Genomic DNA, 22320 nt, shown 5'->3' with positions numbered 1-22320 from the left:
TTCCAAGGGCGAATCCCATCGGCTTCCTAAAGATCTGTTTTATCGAGAGTCGCCTGCTGGGTGAGAACAGTGGAATCCAGGTCACCTCCAAAGTGACTGCCAGTTTGGGGACTTGGTGTTCTTTTGGTAACGCAATAACGCTTACTTCAATCAAGTATTAACTGACTTCATTTCTCTATTTGGGGTCGTGGATTTCCTTTCTAAATGGACGCTGGGAACTACAGGCATCTCTCTCTCTCTCTCTCTCTCTCTCTCTCTCTCACACACACACACACACACACACACGTGTGAAGATGAACAAGGCAGCGACTACACTACAGGGAGAATCTATAAACGATGAAACTCCGGAGTTAAATGTAGCCTGTGGTGAAAGAGGGGCAAGCTTTGTCCAAGAAAGGACAGGTTTGTTAGTGGTAGTTTTCTGGGGGCTCCCGCTCCTGGGCTTAGAAAGGCAACGTCATGCACTTCCTAGGGGACCTCAGACTTATGAGGAGAGAAACCCTGGCCTGGAATCAGAAGCAGGGGCCTGGGGACCGTGGAGGCGGGTGTTCCCGGAAGCGCCGTGCGCCCCGCCACCTGTCTGGAGTCGGCCCCCTTCTGGCGCGTCTCCTCCCCTAAGTTTGCCGCTCATAGGCTTGTCCTCGGGAGAGTGGGCGGCCCCTTTCCTGAGCGCAGAAACTCTTCACTTCTTTTCCCCCAGCCCGCTCCTCCTCCCTCTCCACCTTCACTGCGGTCTTCCTCTGGGCCACCTCCACTTCCTTTCTGGTGCACTGTGAAGATCGCCGGGGTCGGGACCCACGCGGCGCCCAGTTCTTCACCGCAGAGAAGGCTGAGTAGAGGTGCGTGCGCCCCCGAGGCAGCCGCGGCGCGGTGGAGGGCACGGCGGGGAGTGGGTTTGCAGCGGAGGCGGCGCCCACGGGCGAGCCGGGCGGGCCTGACACCTGCTGGGCCCAGGTGACGCTGCCGGACCGCCTGGGCGCGCTCGCCCCCACCCACCTCTCCCGCAGACTTCCGCACTCAGCTCACGTGACGGTTCGCCGGCCGGGGGCGGACAGGGAAGAGGGAGGCACTGTCATGATTTTCACCGCGGTGCGACGTATCTGTTCGCCACCCGGTGCCCGCGGAACTGGGTGGGGCAGGACTGGGGGGCAAAGGAGAGGATGCCCGCCCCCTCCCTCAGGAATGTACTGGTCCCTGGGCAGCGACTTCTGCGGTGCCAGAGGTGGTGGTGGCTCTGGGTCGTAGATGTTAGGGCAAAGGGGACAGGCAGGAGGACAGGAGATCGGGGAGTGGGGCGCGTGTCCGTCTCGGATTGGGGCGTTTGCTCTCGAGGCGCTGCGGGCGTTACCCAGACAAAGGCGCCCGAGACTGCCGCACCCGGGATCCCATCCTGCTGTCCCGGGCTGAGGGCTCCCTGAGCGCTCTCTCAGTCGGCATCCGTGACCAGTACTGGTGCTGACCGTGGGGTGACCTGCAGGGCGCAGCATTCGGGGACTCCCCGACGCGGAGCCGTGATGACCATATATGGAGCGCGCGGCTGGCGCGGAGGAGGAAGGAACCCAGCTGTCCTCCGACCGCGCCGGCTGCTCCCAAGTGACTGCGGGGCGGGGAAAGCTGGAAAAAGTGCCTAGCCCCACCCAGTATGTCCATTTGGCGTCTGATTCCCAAGCCCCCCACTCCAGTGGGCTTAGACAATCTGTGGTTACTGTCTCCAAACTTTAGGGGTGGGGGGACACAGATCTGGAGAGACTTCAAGAAGTTCATGGAAAATGCCTGGTGATGTGGCGTTCAATGCCGATTGTCCACCCCCGGTTTCCAAGGGTCCTTAACGAGCGCCTTTTGTGTAGGGGCGGTGGCAGCCCCCTGCAGGCCTGGTTCTTTGTGATCCCCATGCACAAAGCCTAATGAGATTCCGTGACAAAGACGAGGGCGGGTCAGCAGCTGCTGTCGCCTCCCTCACTGCCTCCCTTCCTTTCTTGTGGGACGGCTTCTCCCCGCGGAGCGAGTTCTCAGTTAGCCCGGGATTGTCAGCCCTGGCTGCTCCTCATTGTCCTTGATCACTGCAGTCCCAGAATCGTGTTACAATGGGTGCTTTCCTGACTCGTTCCTCTCCTCCCTTACATGATAAAACAAGCGGATGAAACGTGAAATGATGCAGGCGAACTGTAGTTTCTTTTTCCTGTTGCTAATAGGGGCCTGAGCGTGGAGATGGTTCCAGCTTTCTAAGTGGTTTTTGGCAAGTCCTCAGCCTGTAAGGTGTCACCCAGAGGCAGCTCACTAGTAAATTTGGCATATTTGCATATCAAAAGAAGAGGAAGGCCAGGCGGAAGGATGTGGAGGAAACTGTTTATTTGTGGAGAGTTATGAGCCTGCTTAATGGGGATAAGTGATGAGTACTTCGCCAGGTCATTGAATTCACAGAATAAGGAACCAGATGTGTAATGAATTATAAAGTGGTGGTTTCCTTCTCTTAAAATTGGATGAATGGCCATCTGTTTAATACAATGCAGGTGTGTCTTCTGTACACAATGCAGTGATACTGCGCAGCGTGTTAAGCCACTGCTTGCTGTGCTGACTTCTCAAATCTGTGTGCCCCCAGCTGCTCCATTTCCCATCCAGCACCTTGCTAAAGCAGCTGAAAAGGCAATGGAGGGTGGTCCAGGTTCTTTCATGCCTGCCGTCCGTGTGAGAGACCTGGATGGAGTTCCCAGCTCTCGACTTGGAGCTGGCCGAGTCCTGGACGTTGCAGCCATTTCAGAAATGAACCAGAAGATGAGAGATCTTTCTCTATCTCTTCTTGTCTTTCTGTTGCTTTGCCTTTTTTCTTCATTATTTTAAGATGTTTTTTATTTAAAAGGCAGGGTTACAGAGAGAGAGGAGAGACAATCATCCATCAGCTGGTTCACTTCCCAAATGACCACAGTAGCCACAGTGTCTGGGACTGTGCCAGACCGAATCCAGGAGCCCAGGATTCTTCTGGGACTCCCATGTGGGTATAGGGACCCAATCAACTGGACCATCCCAGTGCACTGGCAGGGAGCTGGATTAAAAGTGGAGCAGCTGAGAATTGAAACAGTCTCCATGTAGGATGCCAACACTTCAGGTAGCCATTTTATCCCCTAAGCCACAGCACCCGTCCCTATTGCTTTGCCTTTTAAATAAGCAAACAAGTCTTTGACAAGTAAAAGGAATTTGCTCTTTGATTCTCATTATTCAGGAAGTGTTACATCCGAAGTGTGTGGTGGAGTGTGGGCAGAAGGAATGGAGAATGACGTTTAAGCTACATATTTCAAAGAGATGTTGTGGTGCTGTGGGTGAAACCGCCACTTGGAATGCACATGTTGACATGCCAGTTAGATTCCTGATTGCATGCTGCCACCCAGGTGGGCAACACAGATGGAGTTCCAGGCTCGTTTTTTAAGCCTGTTGTTTTTAAGCCCTGGTAGTTGTGGGCACTTGGGGAGTGACCCAGTAGATGAAAGATCTTTCCCTCTGTGTGTGTGTGCATGTATACACGCATGCTTCCATTGAGTCACTCTGATGCATTTTCAGGGAGGGGGAATCAGAGAACCTGAACTTAGAAGAGGCCTTTGATGTTGATCTTGAACATTCCACTCTGCCTTCTGCCCAGCATGGGTGAATGTCCTCATCCCCAGAGATCCTGACCACTTCTGCCTTAATGCATCAAAGGGCGCAGTGCAATCTGAATTCATTGTTAATCACTTTGCTTTATTTCTCCCCCTCCCTTGCTCCCTCCTTCCCTCCCTCTTTCTTACTCCAGCCCTCCCTCTTTACCCTTCTCCTTTCTCTCTTTCTTCTTTTCTTTCACTTATTTACTTACTTGAAAAGCAGTTACAGTGAAAGAGGAGGGTAAGATCTTCCACCTCCTGGCTTACTCCTGAAGCAGCCACAGTGACGGGGGCTGGGTGAGGCTGAAGCCAGGAGATGGGCACCGCATTCGGGATTCCATGTGGCCACAGAAGCCCGACTACCTGGGCCGTCCTCTGCTGCTTTCCACAGTGCATTAGCAGGAGCTGGAGTAGAAGTGGAGCAGCCGGGACTTGACTTGGTACCCATATGAGATGTTCACATTGTAGGTAGTAACTTAATCTGCTGCACCCCAATGCGTTCCCTCTTTCTTAAAATTTGTTAAAAAAAAAACTTTATTTGAAGGAAAGACTGCATTAAGAGGGGGGAAAGAAAGAGAAAGAGAGAGTTGTCTCCCATCTGCTAGTTAATTCCTCAAATGGCCACAGTGGCTGATGCTGGGGGCCAAGACCTCCACCCATGTCTCCCATGTGGTTGGTAGAGGCCAAAGTAGTTGAAACATCATCAGCTGCCTTCTGAGGTGCATTTACAAGAAGCTGAGTTGAAAGCATAGTAGCTGGGATTTGAACCAGCACCCCTTTAGAGGATGCCAGTGTGTACCATGAGATTGGCCTTTCTTAGGGAGTATTGATTGTTACAGAATTTTTAAAACATGTCAAGGCCTGATACGATGGCTCAACTGGCTAATCCTACTCCCTGGAAATGCTGGAATCCCATATGGGCACTGGTTCCTGTCCCAGCTGCTCTACTTCCCATCCAGCTCTGGGAAGGTAGTATGGCCCAGGGACTTGGGACCCTGCACCCGCATGGGAGTCACAGAAGAGACTCCTGGTTCAGCTTCACATTGGCTCAGCTGTGATTGTTGTGGCCTTTTGGGGAGTGAACCAGCAGATGGAAGATATTTCTGTCTCTGTTTCTCCTTCTTTACGTAAGTCTGCCTTTCCAATAAAAACAAAACAAATCTTAAAAAAAAAAAAAAAAAAAAAAAGCCTGGCTCTAAATCTGTGTCTCTCTCGTGTCTCTCTTTTTTTTTAAATTATATTCATCTATAAAGGAAGACCTATAAAAACCACTTTAGATTACAAAAAAGAACTGCGAATCTTTTCTAAACTAACCTTAGGGGTCAAGATTCTTTAGAGTGGAAGTAGCTGAAACAAACTTAACTAAGCATAAACATAAGCAAAGGAAAGCTTTGTGTTCATGTAAACTGAGAGTTGAGGGTTCCACGTGGGCTCCGTGTTTGTGATCTGGGGGCCCTTCTCCTGGAGCTTGTTCTTGGTCTGCACATGGTGGCCATGTGCGTCAAGGCCTGGAAATATTCATCAAAGGATCCAGTGCAGTTCTCACAAGAGACCAGGGCTCAGCTTCCTTGTTCTGGATGGGGTCATTCTGGTTCTGCATTGCTTCTGGAAGCCAGAATAAGGCATCCCCCTTAAGGAAAAGCTCTATGCAAACAAAAATTAGACAGTGGGTACTGCGAGGGGGAAGGGTACTGGGTGGGCAGATCTGAGCCCAGGTCACTTTTCTCTGGGTTTAGCATTCAGGTCCTCAGCTGTGTCCCCTGTGTACATGTTGGCTCTTTGGTGACTTGCTTCAATTAGATTTTGAATGGCACATGATGATTTATGTATGATTTCACCAATGCAGTCCCCAATATTTCAACATTATCTTTTTTAATAAGATTTAGGTAGACACCTTTCATTGGAGATTCTGCACTTTATTATAGCAAAGGCTCCTTAGATTATAATATTCACGCAAGTGGCATAGCAGATGGCAGTGGCACTTTTAATTATTAGTTGATAGACAATCTGGCATCCCAATCAATATTGTTTGAACAGGTGGCATATAATTAGAGATGTCACTCATATTTTCAAAAGTTACTAGGCATTGGTTACAATCCATCTGGATAAAGTTGTTTCTTCCAAGTCATTACTCTAAAGAAAGCCATATATGCAAGCCCAATTATTTTAGTCCCTTATGCAAATACTTCCAGAAATTTATGGAAAACAGATTTGAAAGATAAGTCTATTTTGGTTCCAAGAAAGTTTTGATTTTTGAAATCTATGCTTACAAGGGGTCTTCAAAAATAAAAACTATGGACAGATTTATTTTCCGTTGCACCAAAATAAACTTTTAATTCCATTTTTAAAAATCTAATCATTTATTTGAAAGGCAGAGTTAGAGAGAAATCTCTTATTCACTCCTCAAATGGTTCACTTCCCAAAGGGCCACAATGATTGCTTCCAAGACTCCTGCAGGGTTTGCACACTTGGGCCATCCTCTGCTGCTTTGCCAAGCACATTGGCAGGGAGCTGGGTTAGAAGTGGAGCTGCTGAGATTCAAACTGTCGCCCAAAGCAGGATGCTGGTGCTGCTGGCGGTGGCTTTACCCCTTACACCACAGCAATGACCCTTAATTTCATTTTCCATGAGTGTTTGAAAGTACCTTTATATTTAATTTGGAGAATGTATCGTTTGAAAACAACTCCTAGGACAGTGTACACAGTTGCTGTAAATATCTCTTTTTCTCTGTGGCTTTTCTTGTTCTTTTTAATTCATGAAACCAAAGTTTGAGTCACCTATTGGGTACCAGAAGGGGTAGTGCAGTGAGCATTACTACGGGAGTGGGGGGGGGGGGGTCCTGCACAGAGGAGCTGCCCATGCATTCGAGAGGGAGTGAGAGCTCATAGCGCTGTGGAGGACAGAACTCTTCCAGAAGGAAGTTGTGTCTGAGCTGGGACTGGATGTGTGGATGTTATCCTCAAGATGATAGCCTGGGTCAAAGAAGCAGTATGCAGGAAAGCTCAAGATGCAAGAGGGAAGGGCATTGAAGGGATGCTGAGAAACCCTGTGTGGCTGCAGTCCACGGTTCTTGCGCAGGGGGAGGGTACTGGAACAGTAGTGATGGATAACCCAAGTCCAGGAGGACTTAGTGAGCCAAGGGAAATCTCAACTGCATCTGTGTCCTTGCTCTTCCATAAGGATGCATGGTTTTTTGTTTTGTTTTGTTTTATTTACCATAAGAGTTCCCTGGCGCAGTCATATTTACCAGGCACTGTATGTAAGCAGAAGTGATCACTGCCTGACTTGACAGCATCAGCTTGGTCTTTGCATCTGTCAGCTCCCCCCACTAGATGGTAGGCTTCTGAAAAGCAAGAAGGGTGGCCATTTGTCTTGGTATCCCTTGCACCCAGCACAAGGCCTGTCTCAGACTTACTACGTGTTTTCCCTGTCACTTGGGTGAGTTGGCCTGTGTTTTCCCCATGCACAAAAAAGCTCTACCCATTGGCTTCCATAACATCCTCAGCCCCCATCAGCCTCAGCCTTCCTTGATGCTGTGGACATAGCATCGTGAGGGCAGATCACCTTGCCATTCATTCTAGGCCTTTCTGGACTTTCGGAAGGTGCATTCTCTGATGGCCGGCAGATCTGTGTGGTTCATGTTTGTATTTTGGAGCTCAACAGAGCTCTGTTTGGTGTTCATAGTGAGTGCAAAGAGAATGACTGCCTGCTTTCTAGCCAAGGTGAAGAGCTGCCATGGAAATGAGGGAGTTGAGAGGTAGAAGCCACGTGGGGACACTTTATTGGCCCCACACACCACAGAGGAATGGTAAGCAAGAGGGCCATGGCAAGCTAATAGCTACAAATGCCACACTGAACAAAAGCGCTCTTCGGTTGGCAGGTGCTTGGTGCAATGTAGACATGATTGTAATATCTGCTCACTTTTTCTCTCTCAGGTTAACAATGAACGTGGACCATGAAGTTAACCTCTTAGTGGAGGAAATTCACCGTCTGGGTTCAAAAAGTAAGTGTCCAATCGTTAGTATTTCTCAATAGTTTACTCAGAGTGGGAAGGTCAGATATTCTGATCAGAGGGGTCACCCAGGCTAGCCTTGTGGCAGCTTTGCCCACACCAGAATAGTGAGTGCCCACAGCTGGGCAGTGATGTCTGGAGACCAAGAGCTATTGTGATATTGGGAATTCAGTGTTGGGAGAAGTTGAGATATTGAACAGCCTTTGATGAGAAATAACAGCTCCAAGTTTCTTTTATTAGGTTGTGTCAAAGTCTAGGAGTTGAATCAAATTTGGAATTTTTTACTTGTCATGCTATCAAAATTCATGTTTTCCTAGCTTCCACATTATCTAGCTACCATTTTATAAATTTCCAAATGATTAGTAACTTAGACTTAAATGATAACGAAGTTGTCTTTATTTCCCGTAAATTCTTGAGTTTTGCACAAAAAGGTATTTATGTACGTGTAATTGAAATAAAATATACCAAGCTTTAGATATGTATTTTTTAAAAAGTCACCCTTTTCTTTAGCAAGAACTAGACAACAACTGAAGAAAGTGACATGTAAAATTGGTGGTATTAGTATCTTTTTCCTAAGTTATCATGGAAGTTACTATTATTGCTGTAGGTATTTGGCACATTTCAGACAAGATATGCAAGAATGTTGAGAGAGTTTTAAAAATATAGGAACAGGGCCTGGCATGATAGCCTGCTGGCTAAAGTCTTCACCTTGCATGTGCCGGGATTCCATATGGGCACCAGTTTGTATCCTGGCTGCTCCACTTCCTGTCCAGCTCCCTGCTTGTGGCCTGAGAAAGCAGTAGAGAGTGGCCCAAAGCCCAGGGATCCTGCACCTGCATGGGAGACCCAGAAGAAACTCCTGGCTTCAGATCAGTTCAGTACTGGCCATTGCGGCCACTTGGGAATGAACCAGTGAACCAGTGGATGGAAGATCTTTCTCTGTCCTCTCTATAAATCTGACTTTCCAATACAAATAAATAAATCTTAAAAAAAAAGAAGAAATTAGGCAAAAAAGAAAAAATATAAGGGAGCAATAGACACATTCAGCAACAAGGGTATGGGATTCATTTTTAAATCTACATCATGTCCATAACAACAGCTTTAACTAACTGACTGTGTTGGTGCAGCTTGGTTCGCCTTACTTAATGCCTCATTTGCTTGTTCATCGCAAAGCCTTCAAAATAGCAGGACATAGTTGGAAAATTCCATGGAGCCATCGCATCGGAGCCAACAGATGAAGTATCCGTAAGAGTTCTACAGGTTGGGAATCGGAGAAGGGTCTTGCTGGGCGGAGATAGACCGGCGCAGGGTTCCTTTCTGGAGGCAGCAGGGAGGGAGGATTTGTTTCCTGGCCTTTTCCAGCTTTTGGTTGCTGCCATTGGTCCTTGACTCATGACATCCTGTCTTTATGGTCATAGTCATTCCTCTGACTCTCCTCTTCTGGATCTCACGTTTTTCAGGATCCTGTGATTACATTCGATTCGCCTGAACCATCCAGGACACACCCCTATTTCCAGAGTTCTTAACTGCATCGGATTTGGCAGATCCCTGTTTGCCATCTTTCATAGCACAATCACAAATTCTGGAAGTTAGAACATAAATATGTTGTTCAGGTCATTATTTTTTCATCTACGCCTTTTAGTCTTTCTCTAGACATACTATTTCTTTTTTTTTTTTTTTAAAGATTTATTCATTTTATTACAGCCAGATATACACAGAGGAGGAGAGACAGAGAGGAAGATCTTCCGTTCGATGATTCACTCCCCAAGTGAGCCGCAACGGGCCGGTGCGCGCCGATCCGATGCCGGGAACCTGGAACCTCTTCCAGGTCTCCCACGCGGGTGCAGGGTCCCAATGCATTGGGCCGTCCTCAACTGCTTTCCCAGGCCACAAGCAGGGAGCTGGATGGGAACTGGAGCTGCGGGGGATTAGAACCGGCGCCCATATGGGATCCTGGGTCTTTCAAGGCGAGGGCTTTAGCCGCTAGGCCACGCCGCCAGGCCCTAGACATACTATTTCTACATCATTCCTGAGTTACCATTTACTGAAATGTACAAGGCAAAGATAAGGAAGTATATAAAGATGGTATGAACTCAATCACTGAATCATATAGTCAGTTAACATTTGTTACACATCTCTATATCATCTCCCAAGCCCTGAGTAAGTGTAAGTGACAAATGCTCCTTTCCTTCAATGATCTTGTTAGTCTGTTAATGAAATTGGACAAAAATTCGTGAGGCAATTGTGAAAGAAGCTATGGTGACCTTTGAAGTGCTGACATTCAATTTAGTACAAACCCAATGAAAACGATTATTGGAAGGAGTTGTGGTTAGCGACATTCATGAAGCCTTGATTTTTCGTTGAGTTTCTGAAGAGTGAGGAGGGAGGATTAATGAGGTACGTCATCAGAGTCTGGAAGGAGAACAAACTCCCACTTTCCTCCAACCGACTTCATCTCCATGTGATGGGAGTTTGGCGAGTCTTGTTTTCAGGAGTGATGCCCGGTGCATTTCTCTTGCTGGTCTTGTAATTTCCTGCCATGTTGTTCTTGCAGTGCAGCGTTTGGAGTGTTGTAGGTTCTGTTTCCAAAGACGTGTGGGATTTTCTCCACTTTTATTCATTTCTACCTAGAGTTATTAACCTAATCCTCAGACTGCTGCACGAGTGTCATTATTGTACCAGGACAAAGCAAGCAAACCAGAAGACTTGAGATGATTATCCTAACATTTGCAAGCGTGAAGATATGTTTGAATGTGCAGCGTCACCAGGACACCTTGGTTTTTTTGTTCCTGCTGAAAATGCCTGTGAGCTGAAAATCACATGTGGAGAGAAGTTATCCTCTGACATGTGATGGTTAATTGTTTATGTTGTGTCTGGAGCAATTTTAACTCCTCTGCATAAGATGTATGAATTTTCCTTGGGAATGGGCAGATTCAGTTTTATCTCTTTTTTTTTAAGTCAAATTCTTTAAAGTCTCATTTTCCATTTAGTGACAAGAGATTGAGAAAGATCATTTGGAAATTGAGATTCTTTCTGTCAACAAATACTGCAGCAAGAATTTTTGAATGTCCCTTTTGGGCTCACATGTCAGGGAAGCGAAAAGACAAAACAAAAATTCCATCTGAGCCCTGGGGGTCTCCCGGAGGAAGCTGGAAGACAAGGTGCAGGAGGCTGAGCGCGTGGCAGCTACAACACACTTTTTGTGCAGGAACCCCAGATCCGTTACTGTCCTTTTCTGTGCCTCGGTTTCCTGATTTGAATAGTGTGATAACACTACTTCATTTCAGTGAACCAAAGATAACTTTTTGTGTTTTTTTTTTCCAATTTTTTTTTCATGCTACAGTTCCACGGGTTCAGGGATTTCCCGTCCACTCTCCTCTCTCCCCCTCCTTGCCACTCATTTCCCTCATATTGTAATAGCATCATCCTTCAGCAACAGCCACAGTCCATCATTTTGCTATTCAACTGTGTTCTGACGTTGCAGATATAGACAATGGTAGAAAGTTCATTTAAAACCTCTAAAATAAAGACATAGGAGGTTCAGGTATGCTATAGTTCAATTGGCAGTTTAGTTGAACATGAAATAATGCTTCTTACAGTCAGAGGTGTTTTCGCTTCCATGAAATGAGGATTGAGCGACTTTTAATGACTGAAAAGTATAAGGCAGCTCTCGGAACACAGCTAGCACTCAGTAACTGTCAGCTATTATTTCTATAATTCATGCTGAGTGCTTTGATAGATAGATGTGCTCAGTTTTACAAGAAGAGGTATTAGCTCAACCGGGGGTAGGACTTCTTTTTCTTTCTTTCCTTTTTTTTTTTTTTTTTGGTAAGATTTATTTTTATTTTTATTGGAAAGGCAAATTTCCAGGGAGAATCAGAGACAGAAAGATCTTCGATTTGCTGGTTCAGATGGAAGCTGAGCTAGAGCTGAGCCAATCCAAAGCCAGGATCCAGGAGCTTCTTCCAGGTCTCCCACGTGTTTGCAGGAACCCAAGGCTTTAGGCTATCCTCTGTTGCTTTCCCAGGCCACAGGCAGGGAGCTGGATAGGAAGTGGAGCAGCTGGGACACAAACCGGCACTCATGTGGGATCCTGGCATTAGCAAGCCAAAAGTTTAGTTACTGGGACACTGCACCAGGCCCTAGAGGGGTGACTTCCAACTCCATTCCTGCAGAAAAACTTATCTAGGAACAGGAGTCTGCGGTGTGGGCAAAATTAAATTTCCTGCCACCTTGGCAACAGCAAGCAGTTCCTTGTGAAGGCTTAGACATGGAATTGGATAGGAGAGCATCAGGTGAGGGGTACATGGTCGCAGCACTGAGAACCTCTTCTGTGAGGCAGTGGGCTTCTCTTGTTCCCTATGTTGAAGGTGATAGGGTGCCTTTGTCAGATTTAAGGGGAACAGTATCAGTGGGGTTTGCATCTTACCAAGGGTCTCCCACATGTTTCGTTCCTTACCAATTGCAAGGATATAGTGGAGGGATGGCGAAGCAGAAGACAGGGACACCTGAATGCGGTGTCGGTTATTAGTTCTCAGGGATCCAGGTGAACCACTGTCGTCGAGGAACAGAGGAATGAGCTGCGGAGGACATCAGAGAGGTGGAGCCTTGTGGCTGCTTGACAGGTTGGTGGGGAACAGACGGAACTCAGGATTGCACCCCGGTTTTGCCTTGGGTGCTTTCAGAATGTTCATCAATCTGATCATTTCTGGGTGCTGGCTTTACCCCTGTGGTACCTGTTCATTTTTGCAGCCCTTTGTTGGGGGATGGGTGAGGTCACCAAAACCCAGAGAGCCTGAGAACCAGCCTAAGGTTGCTCAGTGGCTCAGTGCCAGAGTCCCGTTGAAAACAGAGGGCCATGCTGCTAGCAACTGGAGCACCACGGAGGTGTGTCTTTGCTTTCCAGGCCCAGCCTGGCCAGAGTCTTTGTGTTTCCATTTCAGATTTCTTTGTTGTTCTTCCAGTCAATGCCTCGCCCTCGCCACTGCTCCCCCAGATGGTGCTGCCCCTGTTTTCCTTATGCATCTGGCTTGCCCACTCTGCCCCTTGGTCTCACTCGTCGCATGGTCTGTTGTCACCGAAAGAGTGCTCAGTGTGTGCCAGGTCCTGCGCAGTGTGCATTAGAACTGTTCCCCTACAGGCTGAGGAGGATACAAAGATTCTCATTGTGTGTATGGGTAGCCTGAGACTTAGGGTTTTCAGGCGGGATGCACATAGCCAAACCAGAAGGTAGCAGAGATGTCCACAGAGGACTAGGAGTGTGTGTGGGGTGGCTGGCATGGTGGCTCAGTTGGCTAATCCTCCCCTTGAAAGCACCAGTGTCCTATCTAGGCACCAGTTGTGTGCTGGCTGCTCCTGGTTTTATATCGCCTCAGCTCTGATTGCAGCCATTTGGGGAGTGAACCAGTGGTTGGAAGATCTGTCTGTCTCTGTCTCTCCTTTGTAAATCTGCCTTTCAAATAAAATTGAAAATAAATCTTTCAAAAAAAAAAAAAGCACCGCGTTGCACTTAAGCCCAGAATCAGTATCATGTCCTCCATCAAGTCCATCTAAAGTTAAAGCCCAGGGTCATCTCCTCTTCCCCTCCCGCAAGCTGAAGGGTGTGTTGCCTTTGCCATGCCTTTGGCATTCAGTGCACACTGCTCTGTACAGTTGCAGACTGCTTTTTGCAACGGCATCCTGTTCTGTTGCTTTAGTGATAACTGTGGCTCTCTCCCCTGGGCGTTGAAGCTACTTCTTTGTAAGCTGGAAAGTCGTCCCCGACTTCTTTCCGTCTGACTCCAGTGCTGTGCTTACTGTAGGAGTTTGCTCAACATGGGCATTGGAAGTTCTAGCACAGGTCAAGGCATGGTCCTCCTGTGACTGTGATGGCTTCTCCTCCTCTCCCTTCTCACTCTGTAACTTCATCTTCTTCACAACAGATACAGCTATGGGAGGGAAGCACCTGCCGCTTTGGTGTAGGAAGGGGTCAAGAGTTCAGCCAGATGGCTCACTGAAACAAACAATTGAGAGAGATCTCAAATTACTTTATCTCCAAAGGTTTCCTTGATTGTTTAATTTTTAATATAATTTTGCAGAAGAAAGGAGGAGGAGAAAAGGGCGAATGCTAGGACAGAGAAAGAACCATTGATTCATTCTCCAAAATGCGTGGAGAAGGATGCACCTGGGCTGGGCCCAGAAATAGGAGCCAGGAACTCGCTCCAGATTTCCCATGTGAGTGGCAGCTGCCCGAGTAGTTGAGCCTTTACCTGTGGCCTCCTCCCAGGGTCCCACTGCCAGAAAGTCAGAGTTGCTAGGCGAAATGCTGTGTAAAAATTGGCCTCCAATCCAAATAATCTAGGGCTCCTGTTAAGTACTGGTGTCTGGGCCTTCCAGCTAGAATTGCAAGTTAGTAATCACGCTGCATGACTGAGGACAAAGAAGTTTTTAGGTCACTCTTCCTACCCTGAGCGTCAGAACACAGAGAAACTTTGCTCTTGACCCTGGATTTCTGTTGTGCGATTTTTATCAGTTCTGCAGCTAACATGATAATAATAATAATAATAAATAGACAAGGAGAGGTAATTATAAGTTCATCCACAATAGTAGGCATTATAGAATATTTTCCTTTTTTCAATGTTTGTTAGTGCTTATTCAGTCTTTGTCTAGATAAGGCATATATAAACCGTGGCATTTGTTTAATCATTTTTAGATCTAGGAAGAGACTACATTGAATTTATGACTGTTAAAAGTGTTCAGCTTTAATCTTGGTGACCTCAGTTAGTTGTTTTTTGTTTTGTTTAGTTTTAAAGATTTTGTAATTCTCCCGTACAGGAGGGCAAGAAACAGACTTTGAGTGTCCTCACGTTATGTTTTTTCCAACTAGATGCTGATGGGAAGATAAGCGTGAAATTTGGGGTCCTCTTCCAGGATGACAAATGCGCCAATCTCTTTGAAGCCTTGGTGGGAACGCTGAAAGCTGCGAAGCGAAGGAAGATTGTTACGTACCCCGGCGAGCTGCTCTTACAAGGTGTTCATGATGATGTCGACATAACATTGCTGCAAGACTAATGTGCCTGGCTGATTTTGTGCGTTGTTCCCTTTTGTTTCTGGTAAACTGGAATATGCAGCCAAAGGATCAAGCTAGGAACATCCTTGATGTATTTTTATAGAACTTTGTAGACAAAAGGAGACTTGCATTTTATCGTTCTGTTCGTTTTTTATATCTTGAAATAAAATTGATGTATCACATGTATTACACTGTAATATAAAGCCTATTATTTTTCTCAGGAATCTGGTAGGGAAATTGTAGACACAAACTTTTTTTTGGTTGTGGGGGAAGTGTGCTTGTTTCATAAAACATTCTTAGAAAATTTCTAGAGATTTTGGAGATTCTCTCAAGGAAGCCCATTGAAGACCAGTTCCCACAAGGAATGTTGTGTTTATGTAATAAAGACATGTGACTGTCAAAAAGTGACCTCATTGCTTGATTTTGTTGTTTAAGCATTTATGTTGCACTCAGAATTGAATTTGTGCTGCAAGACTAGGTACCTGCAAAAATTTCGTTTTAAAGATTTATTTTATCTTTATTTGAAAGATAGCATTTCAGAGTGGAGAGACTGAAAGAGAGCAACATTTTCCATCCACTTGTTCACTCTCTAAATGGCTGCAATAGCCAGAGCTGAACCAGTCTGATGCGAGGAGCCAGGAACTTTCTCTGGATCTCCTACATGGGTGCAAGGACTCAAGGACATGAGCCATTCTCTGTCGCTTTCCCAGGCTGTGAACACAGAGTGGATCAAAAGTAGAGCAGCCAAGACATGAACTGGTGCCCTTGTAGGATGCTAGCACCACAAGCAGAGATCCAGTCCACTGTGCCAAGGCACCAGCTTGAGTACCTGCAAATCTGATAGACATTTAAAAAAACACAGATTTTTTAAAATTGGGATAGTTAGGGTTACAGTTGGAGTCTATGAGAGTACTTACTTGATACCAGTTGCAGAATACACCAGAAGATGAAATCTAAACATGTGACTTCCTCTGTGGGTTTTGGACTATCTGAGCCAATCTAGAATCATTTATGGTTGCATGTCATGGCCTGTAGTATAGAACTGAAGATGACCCAGAATGTCTAAGAGGGTAACATTTGAGAAAGCCATGTCAGCTAGAAAAGGCAGCATGGAAAAGGCAGGAGGTGATTGGAATTATAAGGGGAAAAGGTGGGACAAGAGAGAGCAGTTGGGGGAAGGAGAGGCAGAAGGCCATGAACTAGAAAGGCATGCTCTTGCGATAAGTAGGAAGGCAGGCTGAGCAGTATGATGGTTAGGGAGAGGGGCAATTCAGATGGCACAGTTCATGTGGACACTTGGAAGCCTGTCTGGAGCAGAAGTGGGAGTAGTAAAACTACCTGTTCAGTGCAGGTGATCTGACCCTGGTGACTCAGATGGATCATACATGGTGAAGTGGCAGCCAGACGAGTCGGCACCTGCAGCAGGTGGGGTGGTGCTAATGGGAAGGCAGAGGAAGGATGCACTCAGAACCCCAAGCACATCTCTCAGGAAATGAAAACTCCATCATCGGTTCCCTTTTTGTGTTGACAGGCCCTCCAGTGAGATCAGACAGTAGCAGAATGCACTGGTACTGTCTAATGCTAGGTCTCATAGGACCCTGTGAGGGAGATGCTGTTTGGATCTCCTGTTTGATAGCTGAGAAGAGTGAGGCACATTAAACTAGCATAGGTTATCCGTGGCACCTTAATAGCAAGTGGTAGAAGCAGGAGATTGACATTCAACTCATCTCAATTGCAAGTGCAGAGAAGGAACAGATTCAGGAATGGTTACCTTCAGACTTGATGCCATCAAGGTCTGCTTCTCCAGGGTGGACGTTTGACCTTCCCTGTAGATGCCAGTTAAGACACCTGCGGCCCGTAACTGAGTGTCTGGGTTTGACACCTTACTCTGCTCCTGCTTTTAACTTCCTGCTGATGCAGCTGTGATAACACAGGTAATTGGGGTTCTGCCGCCCTATTTGGGGAAGACCTGGACTGAGTTCCCAGCTCAAGGCATTCAGGGAATGCCCCAGCAGATGAAATCTCTCTCTCTTTCCCTCTCTCTTCCTCTCTGTCTCTCTTTGCCACCCAAATAAAAGAAACATGCTGTTCCAAACTGGAGCTAATGCTTTCTTTGGTTCCATATCATTCTCTCTATAGTCTTCCTGCATAAAACTGGGATGGTGCTTGCTGGTAGTATGCATTCATGTACTCCTAGGTTAGCAATCTTAGTAGAGAGGGAATTGACCACAGTGTCTGTGTATGAATTCCAAGAAAGGAATGGTTGGTCCTACTTGTGGCATAAATCTACCATTTATACCAGTAACATTTCCAGGGAGACAAGATACCATGATTGACAGACCGCAGTCACATGCAAGTTTCTCAGTGAGACTAGAGTGAGATGCTCAGCTTACAAGCCTCACTTCAAATCAGAGAGCAGTTTTCCAAAAGCAGGGATGCATGGGAACAGATATACTCGGGAAACAGTAGACCTGATGAAGAATGCGTCTGTAGAACCATGTGACTAAAAACAAGAGAAACGAGGATGATTGATCAAAGCCTCAGTGACTGAGAGAATAATGCATTCAGTAAGAGGACAATTGGGAGGAGCAAGGGGACTGCACTGAGGGACTCTGACTTGGGTTTGGTGAACTTGAAGCGCTCACAATGGAGATGTGGAGTCAAACAGGTGGGGATTTGGATGTGGAACCCAGGTGAAGGTCCTGGAGTCCCAGTTTATTTCTCAAATGCCCACAGTGGCTGGGGACTGAGCTATGGCCCAAGCGGAAAGAGCAACCTAATGCAGCTCACCCCCACTGGTATCAGGAACCAGCTACCTGCTCTAACACAATCGCCTCCCAGGAGCTGCGATGGCGAGAAGCTGGAGTCAGGGGCCAGATCCCAGAATCAAGTGTGGGCACTCAGATGTGGAGGGCTGGTGGTTTAACTGCTAAGCAGAGTGCCCACGCTCCCGGAGCCACCAGGCACTGGGACTGCTCCTGGACACGGCTCTCCACAAATTCTCTGATTTGTGGTAGAAGTTGAAGACTGTCTTCCAATCGGAAGGCTATGACAACCCATTTTAATCATGAAAAAATGACTCCCCAAGTTAGCTGTACTTTTGGTATCTATGTTTAAGAAAACACATAATAAAATATATTATACAGAAAATGCAATTACAAAAAGCAACTTTAAATTCAGTGCAGATTTTTTTTTAAGATTCATATATCTTTATTAGAAAGGCAGATTTATAGAGAGAAGGAGACAGAAAGATCTGTCCGCTGGTTCATTTCCCAAGTGACTGCAAAGAGCTGAGCCAATCTGAAACCAGGAGCCAGGAGCTTCTGAGTTCCCCACATGGGTGCAGGGTCCCAAGGCCTTGTGCCATCCTCTACTGCTTTCCCAAGCCACAAACAGGGAGCTGGATGGGAAGAAGTGCGTCTGGGACATGAACAGGTACTCACATGGGCTCCCAGCACTTGTAAGGGTCTAGCCACCGAGCCATCGCACCAGGCCCTTTAGTGAAGATATTACGCGCGTTTGCCTCTTAGCATGCATATATACACAGCATGTATATTTAGGTATTCAATCCACAAAAAAATCACACATGGTTTCCTGGATAACCTTATGGCCCCTCCGTGGAGCTCTCTGTCCCTCAGGCTGGGAGGGATTGTATGGAACAATAAGCACTTCTGCCTACAATTGAGCCCAAGCCCAGCTTTGCTTGCAAGGTTTTCTCTGCTCGCAGCCTGGGGCTATTCTGCAATGCCTCCTCTTGAATCTGGGGAAATGCTTGTGGCAGCCTAACTAAAGGCTGCACAGCAGACTTTGCTGTGATGGCTACGGTAAGGCCACAGATGGCCACGGTAAGGCCACAGATGGCCACAGAGCAGCCGCCCGGCAGGTGGCAGGGGAAGTTGAGGAGGGAGGGGCATGATTTCATCAAGGGGCATGGTTGTCATCAAGAACCTGGTTGTTTTGCTTTGCTTTTTTTTCAAATGACATATAGTTTCGAAAAATTAATTTGTATTTCTGTGTTGAAGTGTATCTTTGTTGGGTTATTTTCTCAAATATCCAGAGAGCTTTAGTTCTTTATTAACATTTATCTTTAAAAAAAACGTAGGAAAGTAGTGGGAGAGGAAAAAGGGAACAGAGAAGGGGGAAGGCAAAAGGGAAATCCATAGACCTGTAAAAATGCTTCACGGGCAATAATATAAAACAATAATTTTAAAAAGCCAATAGGATGCTCTGTATTAATGAGCGGTTTTTGTCAAGGTGGACTGGTGAGCTTTGCTCTGTGCTAATCAGCTGGAAGGGCAAGCTTTTCATTGTACAATACCAAACTCCCAAATTGTTGGGTTTTGATTTCTTCTGAAGCTGATTTGGCTTCTCTTGAGAAGGACCAGCTGCCTCCTGCTTGGACATATCTTACGGGTAGAGGATTCTGGAAGCAGATAGGCGAGAACAAGGCCTTACTTTCCATCACAGACTTGATGTGCTCCTCCGATTTCAGCTGTGCCTGTCATGTGTGCTGTCCGCCGTGCTTGGCCTTCTCTGATACGGTCTTCGTCTCTTTAGATTCGTTTCTGCGTGTGGTGGTGAGTATGTTCTGGACTCATGGGAAGGGAGGTGAGGTCTGGGGAAGCTCTACCAGTCCATTGTGCAGATAATCAGGTCCTCTGCTTTCCTTCTCACATTTACTCCTGCCTTAAGGAAACAGGTTCTGAGTTTGCTTTTCTGTGAGAGTGGGCTGGCTCAATTCTTGCTGATGGTCTTGGCTGTTAAGTGCTTACAGGGCAGCTTTCTCAAAGCAGTCATCTGTTCCCAGCCTCCAATGGCCCACTGGTGTTGCTCACCAGCTCTTGTCTCTTCTTGTCTCTTTCTCCTTGTGAATTCATGACTCTCGACTTATTTGTTGCAGTTTAGAACAAGTTCAGCAGTGAGAGATAAAGTTGACTGACTTTCCCGTAGTTAGTTGGAAAACTTCTCTTTTCCTTATTCCTAAATTATTTTCTCAAATCTTTTGCTTGAAGACTTTCCATGGTCCCAGCGCGATAGCCGAGCGGTTAAAGTCCTCACCTTGAACGCGCCAGGATCCCATATGGGTGTCATTTCTAATCCCGCCAGCCCCACTTCCCATCCAGCTTCCTGCCTGTGATATGGGAAAGCAGTCGAGGAAGGCCCAAAGCCTTGGGACCCTGTGCCCGCGTGGGAGACCTGGAAGAAGCTCCTGGCTCCTGGCTTCGGATTGACTAAGCTCCAGCCTTTGCGGTCACTTGGGGAGTAAACCATTGGATGGAAGATCTTCCTCTCTGTCTCTCCTCCTCTCTATATATCTGCCTTTGTAATAAAAATAAATAAATCTTAAAAAAAAAAAAAAGACTTTCCATGATGAAATTGCAGCATACCTCAGAGTTATTTTTAGTTCCCCTTTGTCATCACCCATGGTGAAGGTCACTGTCATGTGGCCTTTCCAGGACTTGATACATTGATAGCCCTCTCAAGCAAGCTTTGCCCGAATTCCATCGTCTCTCAATCCATCAGGCTTCAGAGTATCCAGGTAGAGAGGAAAATCAGGGAAGAAGTTGAGGTTCCCAAGAAGCAGCCCAGGAATGTCTTGTTCCTGGAGAAAGTGGGATTCAGGCCATTGGAGATCATATTCTGTGCTCATCATATTCTGTTTCCTATGAGTGTGTTCTGACAAAATGGAAGATGTGTAGGTGCTGGGAGAAAATGTGAAGAAATAGCAAATCATATTGGGAAGTGCTAAATCTTAAACATTTTTTACAAATAGAATGAAAGACACGTGCCCATTGGGGACTGGTTATGGAATTTACTGGAGCAGCTTTGTGTGATTATGACCTAATTCAATCACAATTATAAATCTTGTTTAATACTTATCACATTAACCTTGAGAAATGCACTATCTGATGGGTTAGTGCACAGCCTGCATGTGAATTTGAGATTTATTGTCTATTGTTGTTGTAATCAGCAGGAAAAGAGCTTTACTAACAACTGGCCACAGATGGAACAGTGTTCTAGCACAATGGGTCACAATCAAGGTAAGATATTTTAGGAACTCGAATCATCCTCAGAGTCCAAGGCTGTACCATTAGAGCCAGGAGGCATGTCTGCAGGTCAAGGAACTAGAACCTTACCCAGGAGTGGTAGGCAGATCTAAATCTTCTGCCTTCCTCTGTGAAGTGGGAAAAATAAGAACACCCAACTTGGAATTATGGAGGATGAAATTCCTGAAATATAGTAATTATTCCATACAGGTTAGTTGTTACTATTATTTTATTTTTGCCTGGGTATGAGCATTGTCATTGGGATAATACTTGTTATCATTATTCACTTCTTAAGTAGTTGCAGTAACCTGAGCATCAGCAATGACTGACCACATCCAACTTCCTTTGCTGTCAAGGGCAGCTGAAGTTACTGAAAGCCTAGGAGTAAACACAATTGTTAGTCTCTCCCTTGCATTTTTATTAAAGAGTGAAGCTCTGTCTCCCACGACACACCATGTTTTTGACTTTGTTGTTTTGCTTGCTGACGAATCTACAGTGGCTACTTTGCCGGCACATAACAGGTGCTTAACAAATAGTTGTTGAATGAATGGATAAGTGAACAGATGGATGAATTAGTTTAGCAGAAGAACTTGATGCTGTTCTGAGCATCAGAAGGTTATGTACATCATGATTACTTACAGCTTAAAATAATGAGAGAAAATGCAGGTTGGCAAATATTTGTTCTGATTAGGGATGTACAAAAAACGAAACCTTAAAATCAGTGTTTTTTGTGGCTTTGTTTTGCTGTGGATGATACTGCAACACATGGCTCCTATATTTCAGTGAAATAATAAACCCTTTACTTCATTGCTGGATTATTAGAGTATATTTCACAATTAGAGAAATCAGAATGAGTTTTTTTTAGGCAGTACCAAAGTTGAGAATTTTATTTTAAAGATTTATTATTTATTTCAAAGGCAGAGTGATAGAGAAAGGAAGAGAGAGATTCCATTCACCGGTTTATTCTCCAAATGGCTACAACTGCTGAGGCTGGTCCAGGTCAAAGCAAGGTACTGGAACTCAGTCTGAATCTCCTATACAGATGGCAGGGAGCCAAGGATTTCACCATATTCTGCTGGTTTTCCAGTCCATTAGCAGGCAGCTGGAAGGGAAGCAGGGAAGCTGGGACTTGAACTGGCGCGTTGACATGGCATGGCAGCATTACAAGTGGTGGTTTACCCTGTTATGCCACACTCTCACCGCTGTTTTTAATCACTTGGGTCTTTTCTGATTAAAAAAATGAGACTTGGTGGTACTCAGGATCATTTTTCTTACTTAACGAGACTACAGGACAAGGAGTTTGAGATACAATTTTTAAGAAAATAGCTTGATAGGGCCCGGCGGCGTGGCCTAGAGAAAATCAAAATGCTAGATGAATGAGGTTCCTGCTGTTTTAACATAGTAGACTAAGTGGCTGGCAGCCATCCTTGCCACCTCCCAGGGTCCACATGGGCAGGAAACTGCAGTTAGGAGCCAGAGCTGGGGTTTGAACTTAAGCATTCTAATATAGGATTCTGGCATGTTACTTAGTATTTTAGATACTAGATAAATACCTGCTCCTAAACATTTTCTTAAAAAATAGAA

At 46.0% G+C, this 22320-nt stretch overlaps 1 protein-coding gene across 1 annotated transcript; it reads left to right on the top strand.

Annotated features, from left to right (window-relative positions):
* Window positions 1–7531: 7531 nt before the first annotated feature.
* ABRACL (ABRA C-terminal like) lies at window positions 7532–15094 on the top strand. The gene is made up of 2 exons (XM_004587276.3): window positions 7532–7632; window positions 14507–15094. Exons 1-2 carry the CDS (start codon window positions 7572–7574, stop codon window positions 14689–14691), a joined length of 246 nt encoding a protein of 81 aa, XP_004587333.1. The 5' UTR covers window positions 7532–7571; the 3' UTR covers window positions 14692–15094.
* The last annotated feature ends 7226 nt before the right edge of the window (window positions 15095–22320 follow it).

Source organism: Ochotona princeps, chromosome 1 (assembly GCF_030435755.1).
Source record: "Ochotona princeps isolate mOchPri1 chromosome 1, mOchPri1.hap1, whole genome shotgun sequence".
Classification (NCBI taxonomy): Eukaryota; Metazoa; Chordata; class Mammalia; order Lagomorpha; family Ochotonidae; genus Ochotona; species Ochotona princeps.
The sequence above is the reverse complement of the archived record's forward strand: the minus strand, read 5'-3'. Positions and strand labels throughout refer to the sequence as shown.